Genomic DNA, 17,314 nt, shown 5'->3' with positions numbered 1-17,314 from the left:
AGGATGGTTAATGTAGATTACATTCTTTGTGTGACACTGGTGCCACAGCCTACATAGCTTTCTCTATTAGTGAGTGCTGGGAGATCTTTCCATCCTCTTTTTCTTCAACTTAATTATTCAATGTCCCTGTGATTCCATTGTAGGCAGCTTTAACTTTCTTGTTTAAACTTGGTTCCTAGGTATTTTGCTTTGAGGTTAGAAATGGAATTTGCCCCTGATTTCCTTTTTAGTGCATTTTTACTATTACATACAAATGCTACTGATTGTTGTATGTTCACTTTGTATCCTGCTCTTTGTTTATATCCTGCTCTTTGCTGAAAGTATTTCAGGTCTAAGAGTGTTCTGGGAGTATTGAGAGACGTTCTAAGTAAAGAACACATTATGTGTGAATGTTTGTAATTTGATTTCTTCATTTACTATTTATATTCTTTCATTTCTGCTCTTGCCTTCTTTCTGTGACTGAGATTTGAGCATTACATTGAATAAGAGTGAGAGTGAGCATCCATTTCTCATTTCAGATTTTGAGAAGCAGTTTTCTGGTTTATAATAATTTGTCCACTTAGTACAATTATAATGTTATTTTTATCATTAATAATCTTTGTTTTTGTTTATTGTTCTTTTGCTTGTCAGTATAAATTTTCAGAAACCCACTTTGTTTCCTTGATTTTGTTTATTAATCATTGTAAACTGGCTTGTCAACCAACTACAACACAGTCTTGTAGACACACAGTAAAAATGGTTTGGCTCAGAATCGCCCCGATCTGTCACTATCCATGCTCTACACCTCTGCCCTAACCAGGTTCCTGTTTCTGGATCAGTAATGTAGCTCCAGGATAGGGAACTAGATCTATGCTTCTTGAGCTGGCACCCATGCAGCTCTTTTAGGAGCTCTATCAAGATGTTCCAGATGCATGAAGTTGCAGAAGCCTCTCTTGCAAGCTCCCATTTCCCACTGGAGGCACCAGGCTTTTTAAAAGTTATTCTTTCTGAGACAGCTGTTTATTGATCAGAAGCTCATTAAACCTAAGGTAATTTAGCTTCACCAGCTCTCAGCTCTTTCAAGGAGAAATGTGGCATACATGTTCTGACAAGGTGGTCCCCCTTGGTGTTGCAAATCTCCATCTCCTCAACATCCCAGAACTTTTGTTCCAACTCAGTCAAGATTTCATCAAAGAACCCATCACAGTGCTCCTGTGTCTCCACATCATTCACAGAACAGTGTGAGCTATCAGCTGTCTGTGCACTGTTTGCAGAATTTTTTGATATTTTCAATGAAGATGACGCAGCAAAATGTCAGTTTTTGAGCAGCTAAGAACATCTATCTCCTTGAAGACATGCTCCAAAATTGAAAGCAGATGAAAAGTTAACTTTGTCTGTCTTGGATGGAAACCAAGTGTTCCACCTTCTTCCAACAGAAGTGCAAACATAGCTTCAAGATGCCACCAACTATGTCCTATATTCTTTATTATATACAGTAACGATCCTTCTATTACTAATCCCTTCAGGGATTTTATTACGACTTTAGACGAGTTTTCTGCACTCATGGAAAAGATGATAGGATTTCAGCTTCTTAAGCACTTTGTGCTGACCTACAATTAGTGATTTTGTATGAAAGCAGACCAACCTTTCACACCAGAAACGAAACCAACTTGGTTACAGGTGACACACCTATCAGTTAATCTTGGATTTCATTTGAAAGAATTGGGGTGATCCTAATGTTAATCATGTATACATGTATATAATATACATGCATACTATATACATATATACAAGATAGATAAGATATATTTTAGATGTCAGATTTGTCCATTCTTTCTCATGCAGATTAATGTTACACTTTCTTTGGTGGTTTTCAGTTTGAGTCCAAAGAGTGGTGCACTGGAAATACCTTCTGCTATTGTCTCAAGACATATCTTACCTTCTATGTTCATTGCATTCTGGTTTGTTTTATAAAATTTGAGCCCCAAAGTTTGGTGTGCATGCATTTGGAATTGTTGCATATGTTCAGTGACTCATTCCCTGTATGTTTCTGTTCTACATAACGACAGATTCAGCTGACCCCCATGTCCTAACTCGACCTTTCAGTCTGTAGGACTTGCATCTTTAACTCATGCAATGATCTGTAACACTGAGATAAACGATAAGCCAATCTGTCTGATATCAGTTGGATCATTCTTGGGTCACATGGAAATGAAGACAATTATGATGACCTGGCAATGGTCGTGGGACCCTACTCTCCTAGTTGTGTCTGAGGAATCTGATAGACATCATTTAGCTCCAGTCAATGTTTCAAGGTTGGATAAAGAACAGGGACAAGACACATGTATTGCGTATTTGATTAATCTTTGTTTAGATTCTGCTGCACCAGATAACAGCAGAGCTGTGCCTGAGCCCATTCTCATGGTAGATTTATGCCCATTATGTGGCAGTACCTGTGTGTCATTACCAGTTAGGTGTGTTTCCTGGAGAAAACAGACAGTTGGATATAGTTTTTAACCTAGTTCAACAATATCTGTATCTTTATTGCTAAATTATGGTCACATATGGCTATTAAGAAATGTTTTATTAATTCTTATAATATTGTTGTGGTTACTTGATTTATTAGATTGTTTGTTTTCCATTTCTCCTTCTCAACTATATTGGAGTTTTCTGGCTTATAGTGGTGGACACACTGGACTCCTTTCCTAATAGCTCTTGTTCATCCATCCCTCTCATGACACAAACATTTGTCTGTGCTCTCATGATTGAAACACTTTCCTATGTGCATAGTATTTTATAGTATCTTCCACAGTGCTGTCTTCATGGTCATGAAATACATTATTTGTTATTGTCTTGCAATATCCTTATTTTTCCCTCAATTTATAATACAATTTTGCTTTTTTAAAACCACTGAGTAATACTCCATTGTGTAAATGCACCACATTTTCTTTATCCATTCATAGAGTTGTTTCCAGGTTTTGGCTATCATAACTACACAAAACCATCCTGAGTGATAACCACCCCGGAAAGATGAACACAGTATGTACTCACTCATAAGTGGATATGAGAGGAAAGGATATCCAGGCTACAATCTGCAAACCCAGAGAGCTAGGTAACAAAGAGTACCCTAAGAGGGACAGGCATAAATCTCCCTGGGAGGGAAAAAGAGATAAGATCTCTTGGGTAAACTGGGAGCATGCATGGTGGGGAGGGCATGGGTAAGTGGAAGAGATGGCAGATGAGAACTTGAGGGAACAGGGTTGTTGAGTTGGGGCAGGGACAGAAAGGGAGAGCAAGGAAAGAGATATCATGGCAGAGGGAGTCATGGGGTGGGGGGAAATGGTGCTAGAGAAATTCCAAGTATCCACAAAGATGACTCCCCTAAGACCCAAGCAGTAGTGGAGTGGGTGCCTGAACTGGCCTTCCCATGTAATCTCATTGATGGCTACCCTACCTAATTGTCATCATAGAACTTCATCCAGTAACTTATGGAAGAAGATGCAGAGATCCATAGCTAAGCACTGGGCTGAGCTCCTGGAGTCCAGTCTAAGAGAGGGAGGAGGGATTATATGAGCAAGGGGGATCAAGACCATGATGAGAAAATACACAGAGATAGCTGATCCAAGCTAGTGGGAGCTCAAGGGAACCTGCACAGGACCTAACTAGGTCCTCTGAATGTGGGTGATACTTGTGTGTCTTGATCTGTTTGTGGAGCCCCGGCAGTGGGACCAGAATTTATCCTTAGCACATGAACTGGGTTTTTGGAGATCACTCCCTGATGAGGGATATCTTGCTCAGCTTTGATGCAGGGGTTAGGGGCTTGGCCCTGCCTCAACTTGATATTCCAGACTTTTTTGACTCCTCATGGGAGGCCTTACACTCTCTGAGGAGTGGATGGGAGTAGGGAAGATAGAAGGAGTGAGAGGAGGGGAGGGAGGGGAAACTATGGTAAGTATATTAAAAAATAAATAAAAATGCAATTATACTGGACATGGATAACTTATTTAACAATTACTTACTATCAAGACCTGAAATATACTGTCCCGTGCTTTTCTAGCCTTTACAGTTTCAAATGAGAGTTCAGATGTCATTCTGATGTGTCTGTCTTTGGAGTTGAGTTGGCATTTGTCCATTATATCATTTGACTTGGATTTTTTCCTTTGTATTTTTACTTTATAGACACAATCCATGACATGGGGAGGTGTTTCTCTGGTGTTGTTCATTAGACAACTAAATGCCTTTCTGTGTTTGTCATTTTTTTCTCTTTACTGAACTCATGTACTCATTTCATTCAATATGTTCTCTATGTCTTGGTTTTTATCTCTGCTCTTCTATATCTGATGATTCTTGGTATGGCTCTCTTCATCATGTGCTAGAATTCTTTGACATTATAGTCATGATAATTTTTTAACCAATGATAAGTCAATGCTGTTTTTTCTACTGCAACCTTGATCTAGGATATCTTTCTTCTGTTTTAATGAGACTTGGTGAGTTCTTTGTTTTGTGTTGTATTTAATGCATTATAATTTAGTTTCAGCATTTCAATTGTGTTTTCCCCCTTACTCACTTTTTCTGCTGTATAACTGATTGTTTTATCTATCAAGCTTATGTTTGCCTGTATATATTACTAGCTTTCTGACTGAATAAATTTTTGTTTGTATCTAGATAATTTGTATATTGATACAAATACAGAACTATATTTGTTGGAATAATTATATATTTCTGCTCTTATTTGAAATGTTTGATATTTGATACAAATATAAAATTATATTTGTCATACTGTATGTATGTTCTATAAATTTAGAATATTGATTGACATATATAGGATTATGTCATATTGAATATACACTATACATTCCTATCTGCTTGAGCTATTTTATGTATTATCACAATTTTGAGATCATTGTCCTTTTATACATGTTTGCTTTACAGACTGTTTCCTTTTTATGTGAAATGTCAGTCCTTAGGATTTTAGGCAGTAAGACTTCCAGATTTATAGTCACCTATACTTGTCATTTCTATAGTTATATTAGTTAGGTTCTCCAGATTTACAGAAACATATGTCAGATGGATAGGTAATTTCAATCACTTCATAGGCCTACAGAATTGGCATTTAAATGTTTTGAAAACTTAAAATTCTCTTGAAGTGAGACACAATTGCTCCTGGCAGCAATCTGATCTTGAAGAATGTTGTACTTCTGAGACATTTCCATTTTGGAAGTTTTTCTTGGCACAAATGGCCTCTGGCAAAGAACTGCCCTTGCCACAACTGCTGACAGTATGAATACTGTCTTTTCTGTACAAGCAGGACACAAGGAAAGTGACTTCTGAACTGTCTACCTAAAAAGGGGGGTAATCTCTAATTTCTTAAAAATTCCTGCTTCTAAAAATTGTCTATCAGATATTCTAAGCCTTAGCCAATTTGAGCACCATCGACGCTGTGAAACTTTAATTCTCAGGCTGCTGTGTTCTCTGTCTATAGCAAGATTCCTGAAAGTTGCTTGTGTTCATCTCCTGTTTTCTCAGTTATTATTATACCTTCTGGGTCTTTGGAGTAGTTTGAAGACTAGATAGTTATAATTATAGTTTTCTTAGTCATGATAAAAGATAAATTAGATATGAAAACCTTAGACTCACAAATATAGGATAGATAGATATTACATTTAATTTTGAAAAATATGAAGACCAGATATTGTAACTGTAATTCTTGCTTAATAGCTGTTTGTTACATATAATTTTACTATGTTAAAGTTAAAACCTTTTTGATTAGACAGACAGGGGAAGTGCTGTGAGATGTTTTTTGTATGCTGTGAGTATGTGTTACTTTGGTTGATAAATAAAGCTACATTAGCCTATGGCAGGACAGGAATGGAGCAGGTGATAAAACACAAAAGAGACAGTGAGAGGAGAAAGGAGAAAAGGAGACGATAGGAACCACCAGGAGGAACAAGTTGTAAAAGTACCACTAAGCCATGCCCATGTGGCAACATATAGATTAATAGAAATGGATCAAGTTATAAGAGCTAGCTAGTAAGAATCCTGCATGGCCATGCATTTAGTATAATATAAGACTCTAATGACTATTTTATAAGCAAGTGAGTGACTGCAGATGGGAGAGCTTTGTTATGACCATGGGCCAGGCTGGATACATGAAACCTGACTACAGTATCTTTTATGGTGATTCACCATTTTTATGAGTATGTTTTTGAAATCTTCACCCAACATTTTACCTATTTCAGATCTTTGAGTTGAATCCATATGGGAATTATCGTCCTTTGGAACATCATTTTTTATTTGTTTGTAAGGATTATGTGTTTCTGTGTTATGATTTGTATCTGTTAGTTTACACACATCTTTTGGTTTATTTGAGGCTTTTCTACATTTAGCAACTACACTCAAGGTTCACTGCAAGAATCACTCAGATTTAAGGTATCTGGCACTCTCCAGAAATTTTATGTACTCTGTAACACATTTGTTCCCTGGCATATCTCCAAAATAGGTACTCAATAAGTTTCTTATTCAGAATATGGACACAATTAGTTACCAATTGATATTACATGGAAGCACAAAATATTCCTTTCTGGAAACATAAGCTTTATTAATTGATATAAAATGTAAAGACTGGAAGGTAGCATCTGCTGATACAGAATTATATCCAGCATTAGTGTGAAGGGAGTTTTCAGCATTTGAAATCAGATATGAGACTTTAGAGGGAGATGTGGCCTGAGAAATTAGGGCATGAAATATCACATTTTCTCTCTTTTTGAATCCTAAGTATATGGATTTTGGGTATGTAAAGTTCATGACTGTATATATATATACATATACATATATATGTATACATGTGGATATGTGTGTATCTATGTATGTATATGTGTGATGTTCATATATGTTTATGTATATGAAAGTGTGGGATGGGTGAGTATGGGTGTGTCTGTATGAAAGACAGAGACAGAGAGATAAAAGTAAAAGAAGCTGGGGAAGAAAAGGCAGCAGGAAAGGGAAGGGGAAATGGCAAAGGTTAGTGCATACGGTAAAGTACCTGATATACTAGAAAAACCTAGCTTTCAAGAAAATTGTGTAGAATAACTTTACATCAATAAGAGATTTTAAGAAGCAGCAAGATGGATCAGATGGCAAAGGCACTTGACACCAAGCCTGATGTCAAATCTGAGCTTGAACCTCAGAACCCAAATGATGAAGAGACAATCAAGTCCAAGTATCCTCTGAGCTCTAGAAATATGGCATGTCACATGTACACCTAGAAACATGCACACTCACATATATATTAAATAAAATATAATAAAAGTTAAAAGAATTTATGGAAAGGAAAAGAAAAAAATAGAAATAGGCATCAGTGAGGAAGTAAGAAAGCACTCCAGAATCTAGAAAGAGCAGGAAATACTCTTTCCTCCAACAGAAATACAGTTTGCCATAATCATCACTTCAGCCCATAGACTCTTATGTTGGACACCAAATTCCAGAACTATAAAAAGATAAACCCCTCATAGTCAAGAAACAGAGTTTTGGCTAATGTGTTACAGAAGGAATTGCAAGATAATACTGCGTTCTCCTTTGCATTGTCATATAAAGAATTTTCATATAACAAGACATAAGATACATTAAAACCATTATATTTTGCTGGGCTTGGCAAACTTGTTCATCAGTGTTTCAGAGACACTGGCTCTCAGCCAAAATGGGGAAGTGGAAGTGTGCAGGTCCAGGGCTGTGTGTGGTGCAGGCAGCTGGTGAGACTCTCAGAGGAGGTTTTTGTTGGAGGCTGAAGCACTGTGGGAGGATAACTGCGATACTGCTGACAGTAATAATCTGCCAGGTCTTCAGCCTGGACACTGCTGATGGTGAGAGTGTAATCTGTCCCAGATCCACTGCCTGTGAAGCGATCAGGGACCCCAGTGTCCCGAGTGGATGCTAAGTAGATCAGCAGTTTAGGAGCCTGTCCTGGTTTCTGCTGGTACCAAGCCAAGTGGTGATTGGAGCCTAAAGTGAGACTCTGACTGGACTTGCAGCTGATGGTGACCTTCTCTCCTGCTGACACAGCCAGGGAGGATGGAGACTGGGTCATCACAATATCTGCACAGGCTCCTGCAATCAAGAATATCAATGATCATGCATAATAAAAAAAACTACAGAATTCAATACAAATTAAATTTTTCATTTAATGTCCTCATAATGCTATATTGTCAGAGTATTATTGCATAAATATTATTACATCGTGACACACACTGTAAATTTTTTATACAAAAAGTGACTCTAAAAAGGTTATAATACTTTAAAATTTCTCACCAGACAACCAGAACAGCAGGGACAAGAGGACCTGTATCTGTGACTCCATCCTGCTCCCACTGCTTGTCTGATGCAGCTCTGTTCTCACTGAAAAGGCCTAGTTTATAAATTCTGAGCAGCTGGTCTAGGCGGGAGGAGCCCATGCAAAGCAGTCAGCAAATACAAAGGCGGATGCCTGGGCAGTGTGTGTGAGAGTGACTGCTGTCAATCAACAGCCAAAAATACTATAACAGAGAGCATAAGAAATCACTGAAAGATATTGGCTTACAGCTCTCCAGCAGAAATCTACTAGGATGTCCAATAGATGCTTTGGTTAAAATCCAAAACATATTTAAATCAGGTGACTTGTGCAGAAACATTAGGAGAGCTATCTCAGATTGACTGACCTAAGGAAATGATATGTTCAAAAAATTACAACAACAAATTTTGAAACATACAGTAAAGAAGATGGACAATTAATGAAAGGAAGGATGGAATGAAGAAAAGAGAAAAGCCAAAAGCAAGAGAATTAATACTAATTATTTTCATTATCTCCCATCTCCAAAGCAATTTTTATAGTAAAGACAATGAACAGTGCCTCAGTTATTTGGGCTCCAGTTTCCAGGCCAAAAAATTGAACAGAGATGCAAAGAGAAGACCCTGATTGCTTTGTAGAAATCCTTAGGACATTAATTTAAACTGAAATCAGAGGAACTTTTATCTCAAAGCAAAGGTAAACCCTACAGAAACTAACACGTATCCTCCCTACAACTTCAGGAAACAAGATGGCTCTAAATTGGAGGGAATGGACATGGAATGAAAGAAACAAGATTTCTTCAAGAATTCGTGGCTGTAGACCAACACTGTTTATTCCAGAAATGCATATTCTAAAGTATTCTAGATATTAGCAGCATTGGAACTGGGTTAAGATGGTCTTGCTGACACAGTGAATAGGAAAAAAAAACATTCCCAGAAGGGGGCACAGACATCTTAAATCAAGTAACAATTTTACAGACACCAATAAACCTCACCATCAGAGATCATTGCCATCCAAAGGAAAAAATATTTGAGAGTAAGTGAAAATCAGTAATAATAACAGAAATCACAGAACCTGCTTGGATTTCAGTTTAGTGGACACAGAAAGTATATGTAAGAAGTCAATTGTAAAGACTATTATATATAAAGCACAAAAGAAAACCAGGAGAGTAAATAGATAGATAATAGATAGATAGATAGATAGATAGATAGATAGATAGATAGATAGATGATAGATAGATAGATAGATAGATAGATAGATAGATAGATAATCCACAAACACTTCAAATATGGCATTTAAAATGTTTTAAGAACTTCAACTTTTCTGGACATTAAGATATGTCTGTTCCAGGTAGTACGAATCTACTACAGATAAAATGATGGGCATCAAAGAATCTCCATTTGAAGTTTGCTTTCTTTATGTTAAGAATCTACTCTTCCCTGGACTGCTTGACAGTATGTTGTATAAAGTGGACATGCAGGACCCATAGGAAGGTGACCACTGAACTTTCCAAGGCAAGATAATCCTTCGGGTTCCTGCTTTGCAAAAGAAACTCCCAGACATTCTACATGACACAGGGAGAAGTGACAGATGAACTTTGCCAGAATGGGTGGAAGAGCCTTAAAATTTCCATGAAGTTCACTGAAATTATGCCAGAGAGTCTAGGCATATAGGCTAAAGATAGATGTCCCAACATTACAGAGGAAAACAGGCAGCCAAATTTCTCTGTAATTTCTAAAATTATGGAAGTTGCTTGCAATGTACTTCCTATTTATTTAGGTAATATTATATCCTTCTGAGGTATTTGGGTGTACTGAAAACTAGATAGCTCTAAATTTTTTGGTTATGACCAAAGATAAATTATATATAAAACTTTAGACTCACAAATATAGGATAGATGATAAAATATTTTCTTTAATTTTGCCAAGTACAAATAGATGAGAATATGTAACTATAATTTTCTTGATAACTGTTTTGTTATATACAATTTTACTATATTAAAATTAAAACTTTTTTGATTAGACAGAAAGGGAAGTGCTGAAGGATGCCTTTCTGTATGCTGTGAATGTGTGTTGCTCTGATTGGTTGATAAATGAAGCTGCATTGACCTATGGAAGGGCAGGATAGATTAGGTGGTACATTCAAACTGAAGATGAGACAAAGAAGGGAGGAGGTGAGGGAGATTCTGGCCTGCCATCCAAGGAAAAAAAAGATACAGAAGACCAGTAACTCATGACCATGTGGCAAAATATATATAGATAATATAAATGGGTTGAGTTAAGTTATAAGAGCTAGCTAGCAAAAGCCTGAACCTTAGGTCATACAGTGTGTAAATAATATAAGCTCTGTATGTTTACTTGGGACCAAGCAGCTGTGGGATATGGGTGGGAGAGATTCATCCCCAACTACAGGGCTGGGCTAGACCTGAGAACTTCCAGCTACAGAGCCTCTGAATGGGGCCCTTTTTGAGATTGCAGAGAGAAAAATCATGCTTTATCAACAGCCTGGGTTGGGAGGGGTGGGATTTCCATGGAACCCCTTGGCCAAAAGCTCGATTGAATGCAACCTACTACTGGAAGCCTCACTTGACTACAAGTGATGGATATCCCCAATACAACAGTCCTCATTAGTCTCACCTCCATAGATTCCAGGAAGTTTCCACTGTAGTAGGTTTTCAACAATCCAAAGTGGCCCCAATTCCAGCTATGTCTCCCCATCATCTCTCACTTCACCTCATCTCTGCACAGTGACTCCCTGCTCCTGTCCCCACTTGCCCATCTGCCCATAGAATTCACTCTATTTCCCACTACCAAAGAGATCCATGTACTCACCCTAGACCTCTACTTTTTAGCTACTTTCTTAGATTGTAGCTTGGTTATCATTTGTTTAGTGGCTAATGTCTACTTGTATATGAACATATACCATATTAAACAGAATATGAACATGATTAGTTAGGCATATTTTTTACACAGGAGCACAAAATAATCTCCTCTAAAAACATTAAGCTTTATTAATTGATATGAAATATAAAGACTGGAAGGCAGCATCTGCTGACACAGAATTATATCCACCATTAGAATGGAGGGATATTTTTCAGTTTCCACAATTGGAAATCGGATACAGAGATTTCAGAGGGAGATGTGACCCCAGAAACAAGGGCAAGAATGATCACATTTTCCTGCCTTTGCAGATTTTAAATGTATAAGGATCATGTGTGTATGTATGTGTATATATGAATTCATTGTGTATATATGTGTATGTACGTGGATATGCATGTATCTATATATGTATATGTATGATGCATATGTGCATATGTGTTTATGTATATGTATGTGTTGGATGGGTGGGTGTGGGTGTAGATGAGAGATACAGATAAAAGACATAAGAGACATTAAAACCATTATTTTACTGGGCTTGTAACATTCTCATATTTCAGACAGCTGGCTCTCACCAAAGGGGGAAGTGGAAGTGTAGCAGGCTCCAGGCCTATGTGTAGTGCAGGCAGCTGGTGAATCTCGAGGAGGTTTTTGTTGGAGGCTGAGACTGTGGAATTACTAATAACCCTGTGACAGTAGTAATCTGCCAGGTTTCAGCCTGACACGTGCTGATGGTGAGAGTATAATCTGTCCAGATCCACTGCTGTGAAGCGATCAGGGACCACAGTGTAATCCGATGGATGCTAAGTAGATCAGCAGTTTAGGAGCACTGTCCTGGTTTCTGCTGGTACCAGGCAAGTAGTGCTGGAGCTGAAGTGAGACTCTGACTGGATTGCAGCTGATGGTGACTTCTCTCCTGAATGACAACAGCAGGGAGGGTGGGAGACTCGGGTACACAATTCTGCACAGGCTCCTGCAATATGGAAGAGCAAGATCACGTATAACAAGAAAATACAGAATCAATACATATGAATTTGTATTTAAAGTTCCTTGTAGTGCATATTGGTCAGAGTATTATTGAATATAAACTTAAAGCACTGTCTCACATATAACTTCTTATATACAAGAAGTGATTCTGGAAAAGATGTAATATTTTAAAAATTTCTCACCAGACACCGCGAGCCGCAGGACAGCAGGTACTGGGTCCGTGACTCATCTGCTCACTGCTTGTCTGATGCAGCCTTCTCACTGAAAAGGCCCTGGTTGAAATACATTCTGAGCTGCTGGTCTAGCTGGAGGAGCGTCATGCAAAGCAGTCAGCAATACAAAGGCAGATGGCCTGGGCAGTGTGTGTGAGAGAGGCTGCTGTAATCAAGCACAAAAATACCATAAAGAGAGCAATAAGAAATCACTGAAAGATACTCGGCTTACAGCTCTCCACTAGAAATCTACTGGATCTCTAATAGAGCTTTTGTTTAAATCTAAGACATATTTAATTCAAGTGACTTGTGCAGAGACATTAGGAGAGCTATTGTAGATTGACAGTTTCTAGGGAAATGATACTTTCAAAAATATACAACAACAAATTAGGAAACATACAGTAAAGAAAATGTGCAATTATTGAAAGGAAGGATGGAAGGAAGAAAAGAAGAAAGCCAAAATCAAGAGAATTAATGCTAATTATTTTCATTATCTCCATTCCGAAGCAATTCTTATAGTAAGGATAATGAACAGTGCCTAGTTATTTGTGCTCCAGTTTCTGGGCAAAAATTGAACAGAGATGCAAAGAGAAGGCCTGATCTTTGTAGAAATCTGAGGACATTAATTTAAACATGATCGAGGAACTTTATCTCAAGCAAGGTAAACCTACAGAAACTAGGAAAAAGATAGATCTATAATTGGGGGATGGAAGGGGAATGAAAGACACAAGATTTCGCCACCATCCTACAAGCCGCGAGGCATGGATCGGGTTTCCATTCATCATGGGCGCTGGGGAGCCAGGGGCCCGGGGCGTGAGCTGCGACAGTTCACTGCTCGAGGCTGCGCTTCAAGGTGGGCCCCGAAGGCCAGGTTTGGTGGAGAGCTGGTTCTGTCAGCAGCCAGGCTTCTCCATGTCTGACAGCTTTCTTTTGCTCACCCAAAAGCAACCCAAGATCTGTGTTTGAGCAAATGAGGACTCTAAAACAGAAAAGAGCCCTTGAGATTGACAGTGTCCTAAATGAGTTATCTTGCGGCTTCTAACTTAGCAAACTGCATTGGCATACATTGAGTTTGCTAACTAATATCATTAAGTCACCGTAATCGGTTGATAGGTCAGATTCTCAGGCAAACTTCTGGACAGCAACATGCTAAACACATTACATAAAGGTAGTAGAATGATGGTGTCATTCACATATGTGTGTTTTTGCAGTGGAGATATGCAAGGTCTCTGTTGCCTTCTCCAGAAGTGTCAGGAAAAACTGCAAATCTTTCACCCCTGCTAGTGTTTTCTTGATCAGAAATCATGGCTTTGCTTTGTTTTTGTTTCCGAAAAAAGAAATGGAAAAATCTGCTCAGAGTCCTCAGTGAGGGAGAGCTAAGGAGTCACAATGGTGTTGGGTGTCTTACATGGAGAAAAGGAATAAACATGGTTAGAAAAATTAAAATCTAACTGGTTTATAACAGGTATATGACAAAGCTAAACAGAAGGTAAGGAAAGTAGTTTGAGGCTCAACATCAATGAAGGTAATTAAGAAGTATTTGTAATGATTTGGATCAATTATGGCCTTATTCATGCTGTGGGCTGAAATAATGCTTTTTGGAACGTTAATGTAACAGAGAAAGGCTATGCTCGATAATACTACGTTTATTAAAGTTTTTTTGTTATCTTGCTCATGATATTTTTTCCGTTTTTTTTCTGTTGTCTGTTTCATATTTTATTATTATTTCATTTTATTTTACAGTATATTACAGTCTACATAACAGCACAGATTCCTTGTTTCGACCTTCCCTGCCCCTCCTTCCCCCCAGCACCCCATTCCTACCTCCCTCCACATAGGCTCCCCCCGAGGACTGTAGACGACCTGATAAACTCAGTCCAGACAGGTCCAGTCCCTCCTCTGCAGATTGAGCGCAAGCGTCCCTGCAATAAGCAGGTTTCAACAGCTAACTCTGCAATGAACCAGACTGGTACCACGGCTCGTCCTCCCAAACGATCAGCAATATGTTCACCTTTCTAGAGGGTGATCCAAGTTTGGGGCCAAAGATTTGGTATCATAGTTTCATGGTGTTTCATCATTTGTTATTTGTTCCTGTGTTTATCAATTGGTTTTACAATTCTTGCTCATATAAAACCTCCTCTTTTCTTGCTTTAGACTCCCGGCGCTCCAGCAGGGGCCAAGTCTGTGGATCTCTGGTCCAGATTCTCATCCTTGGATGGGGTTTCTGGCCAAATATTAGGGTGTTTGGCCATCCATACACCAGATTAGGGTCAGTCCGGCTGTCTCTCGCCATTGCAAGCAGATCTTTGTGGTAGTATCTTTTGTGGATTTCTGTGGGCCTCTTCTAGCACTTTGTTTTTCTTTTTCTCGTGTGGTTATCATTTATCATGGTCTCCTAGAAGAGAGCAGGAGATCCCAGCTGGATCTTGCGTTTTTTAAAAGGCGATGATTTACACAAATGAATAGACACGACTGAGAGAAAGATTGTGGGAAAGGAGGGGGTCAGTGGGAGTGGTACGCAGGTGCCAAGTGTGTATTATGTGGTACTATAAAAAAATGAAGTTGACTCAAACTGGTTATTAAAAAGCTATTTCTTTGAAGGTCTGGCCTTTAAGTTTCGTGTATGTTCTTTGTTTGTATATTGCTTGCTTTGTTCCACTGTCCGCTCTATTGCACGTAGATGTGCAAAAATCTCCATAGCTTCTAGGCAGTACCTGCAGGCTTCTTCAGAACTTGTGAGAGATTCTGGACATTGCCTGCTACAATGAAAAAAAATAAAGGAATAAGCACACCATTAGATGTGTTTCTGACTGTTGTTCTGATATTTTCAAACCATCGATCCAAAGACCCAAATTCCAGTCTAGGCCAGAGAACAACAGTGCCCTTTGTCCTGAGGATCCAGCATCACACATCGCTGAAGAAGAATCAGGACAAGTACGAAACACACCTGACACTACAAATCTTGACTGTGCCGCTGGGCTTCAAGAATCACTCACGTGTTGCCCCCCATTCTCCATGGAAAAAGAAAAGGAAAATGGATGATAGCCACTTTTTTTTTTTTTTTTATTTTTTTATTAAAGTGATGACAAGGTATCATCTTAAAGATTATAGTACTTATATATTTAGCTTCTTACCAAAGTAAAAATATCTATCATACTGTAGAAATTAAAATCATCATAAAGATAAAATAAACCCATCACAAGAGATCTGCTATTGCATTTTATAGCATACTTCTCTAAACTTTATATAAAATGTTTCAATGACAAAAAAAAAGGACACAAGATTTCTTCAGGAATGTCATGGCTGTAGACCAACACTTGTTTATTCCAGAAATGCATATTTAGAGTAATCTTAAGACATTAGCAGCATTGGAATGGTTTAGATGATCTGCTGACCAGTGAATAGGAAAAAAAACTTCCCGGACAGGGGGACACAATCATTTAAATCAAGTAACAATTTTTACAGACACCAATAGACCATCAAATCAGCAGATCAATGCATGCCAAAGGAAAAATGTTTTTGAGTATGAAATAATAAATCAAGGAATAGATAACAGAAATCACAGAACTGCTTGGATTTCAGGTTAGTGAACTGAAAGTATATATAAGAAGGCATTTGTAAACCAGTATTATGTATAAGTAGAAAAAAAAACAGAGATAAATAATAAAATAATATAAATAAATAAATAAATGAATAACTAAATAAATAGTAAGTAAGTAAGTAAATATCATGACAAGGAGTCAAGATTCACATTTAGAATCCCAGAACTGGGGAGATAGAAGCAGGAAAATCATGAGTTTGAGGCCAGCCCTGGGGTAAACATAGTAAAAAAGAAACAAGTCTAGGCCAGTCTAATCTATGCTGGAGACAGTCTCCCTAGACTTGTCACACCCAGCCTCCAGCAATTCATTTTAAACACTTCAGGTTTTTTCTTCTCCCCCCCTGCTTCCAAAGGAGAATTATGTCTTGTTATCTTGTGATTCTTTATAACAGCCTGGGGCTGTAATCTTGGGGAGCGGCTTTTGATCTGTGACCTCCTTTCTCTATGCTCTAAACAGAGTTGATGATTTTACAGTTTGTTCAATCTCTTCTTTTTGTTAAAAAGCCAGTGGCCTCTTCTTGAAACTCCCATGAAGAACTAGAAGCTTCAAGGCTCTGTTCAATAACTTTTCTGAATTGCATGTACTCCTCATTGATTTCTCAACCAGGTTTGGAATACATGGCTGTGTGTACTCTGTAGGCGTGTTTATGTGTTTTGTGTGAGCTAGTTGTTCCATGGCTGCTGGACACTCAGATTGAGGATAAGCACAGTGTCTGATTTTCATGAGGCATTCAGAATCTTCAAGAAAAAAAACTTCCATTGGCACTTGAGTGTTAGATTTAATTTTAGGCACCAATGTCACTTTCAGCTGATATTTTCTCTTTTTTAATATAAAAACAATTTTCTGTCCTCTTTGTTACATGAAGAATATATAAGAGGACCACCTCCTACATAATTAAAAATCCTTGACTTCTAGTGGAATCATATCCTATTGTGTAAATGTAACCTCAATTTGCTTCTTGAATTTATCATTTTGCCTGTAAAAAATTAAGTTTTAATGGATACATTTATCTAGTGATGTCTTCTACAACATAACCACAGTTGTGTAATGCTACAGTCTCTCCAAGGCTTTCTCCATTTAGTTAGTTCTTCAATGGTGCACTTTTGATCTAGAAGATCAGAAGAAAGAAATCACATGCTTTAAAAACTCTTATGGTGGAGGAGCTGACAATTAAGCTGCAATGAAATGTGTTTTGTCTTTCAGCAGCTTCTGCAGAATTAAAGACTGATGAAGGAGCAGGAAGAACAGGAACAGGCTCTGATTGGTCCAATAGAGAGCACAGGAGATGTTTCACTATTTCCAGTGTTTCTGTCTTTGCTCTGGGCTTCTGACAAATGA

At 38.1% G+C, this 17,314-nt stretch overlaps 1 gene segment (V, D, J or C); it reads right to left on the bottom strand.

The window, feature by feature from the left end:
- Positions 1 to 7,666: 7,666 nt before the first annotated feature.
- On the bottom strand, positions 7,667 to 8,332 carry LOC114689399. The segment is given in 2 exon segments: positions 7,667 to 8,082; positions 8,284 to 8,332. Coding segments are annotated over 2 exon segments (465 nt in total).
- Positions 8,333 to 17,314: the final 8,982 nt, after the last annotated feature.

This window comes from Peromyscus leucopus, chromosome 3, assembly GCF_004664715.2.
Source record: "Peromyscus leucopus breed LL Stock chromosome 3, UCI_PerLeu_2.1, whole genome shotgun sequence".
NCBI classification, from domain to species: Eukaryota; Metazoa; Chordata; class Mammalia; order Rodentia; family Cricetidae; genus Peromyscus; species Peromyscus leucopus.
Note: the sequence above shows the minus strand (reverse complement) of the source record. Positions and strands in the feature narration are given on the sequence as shown.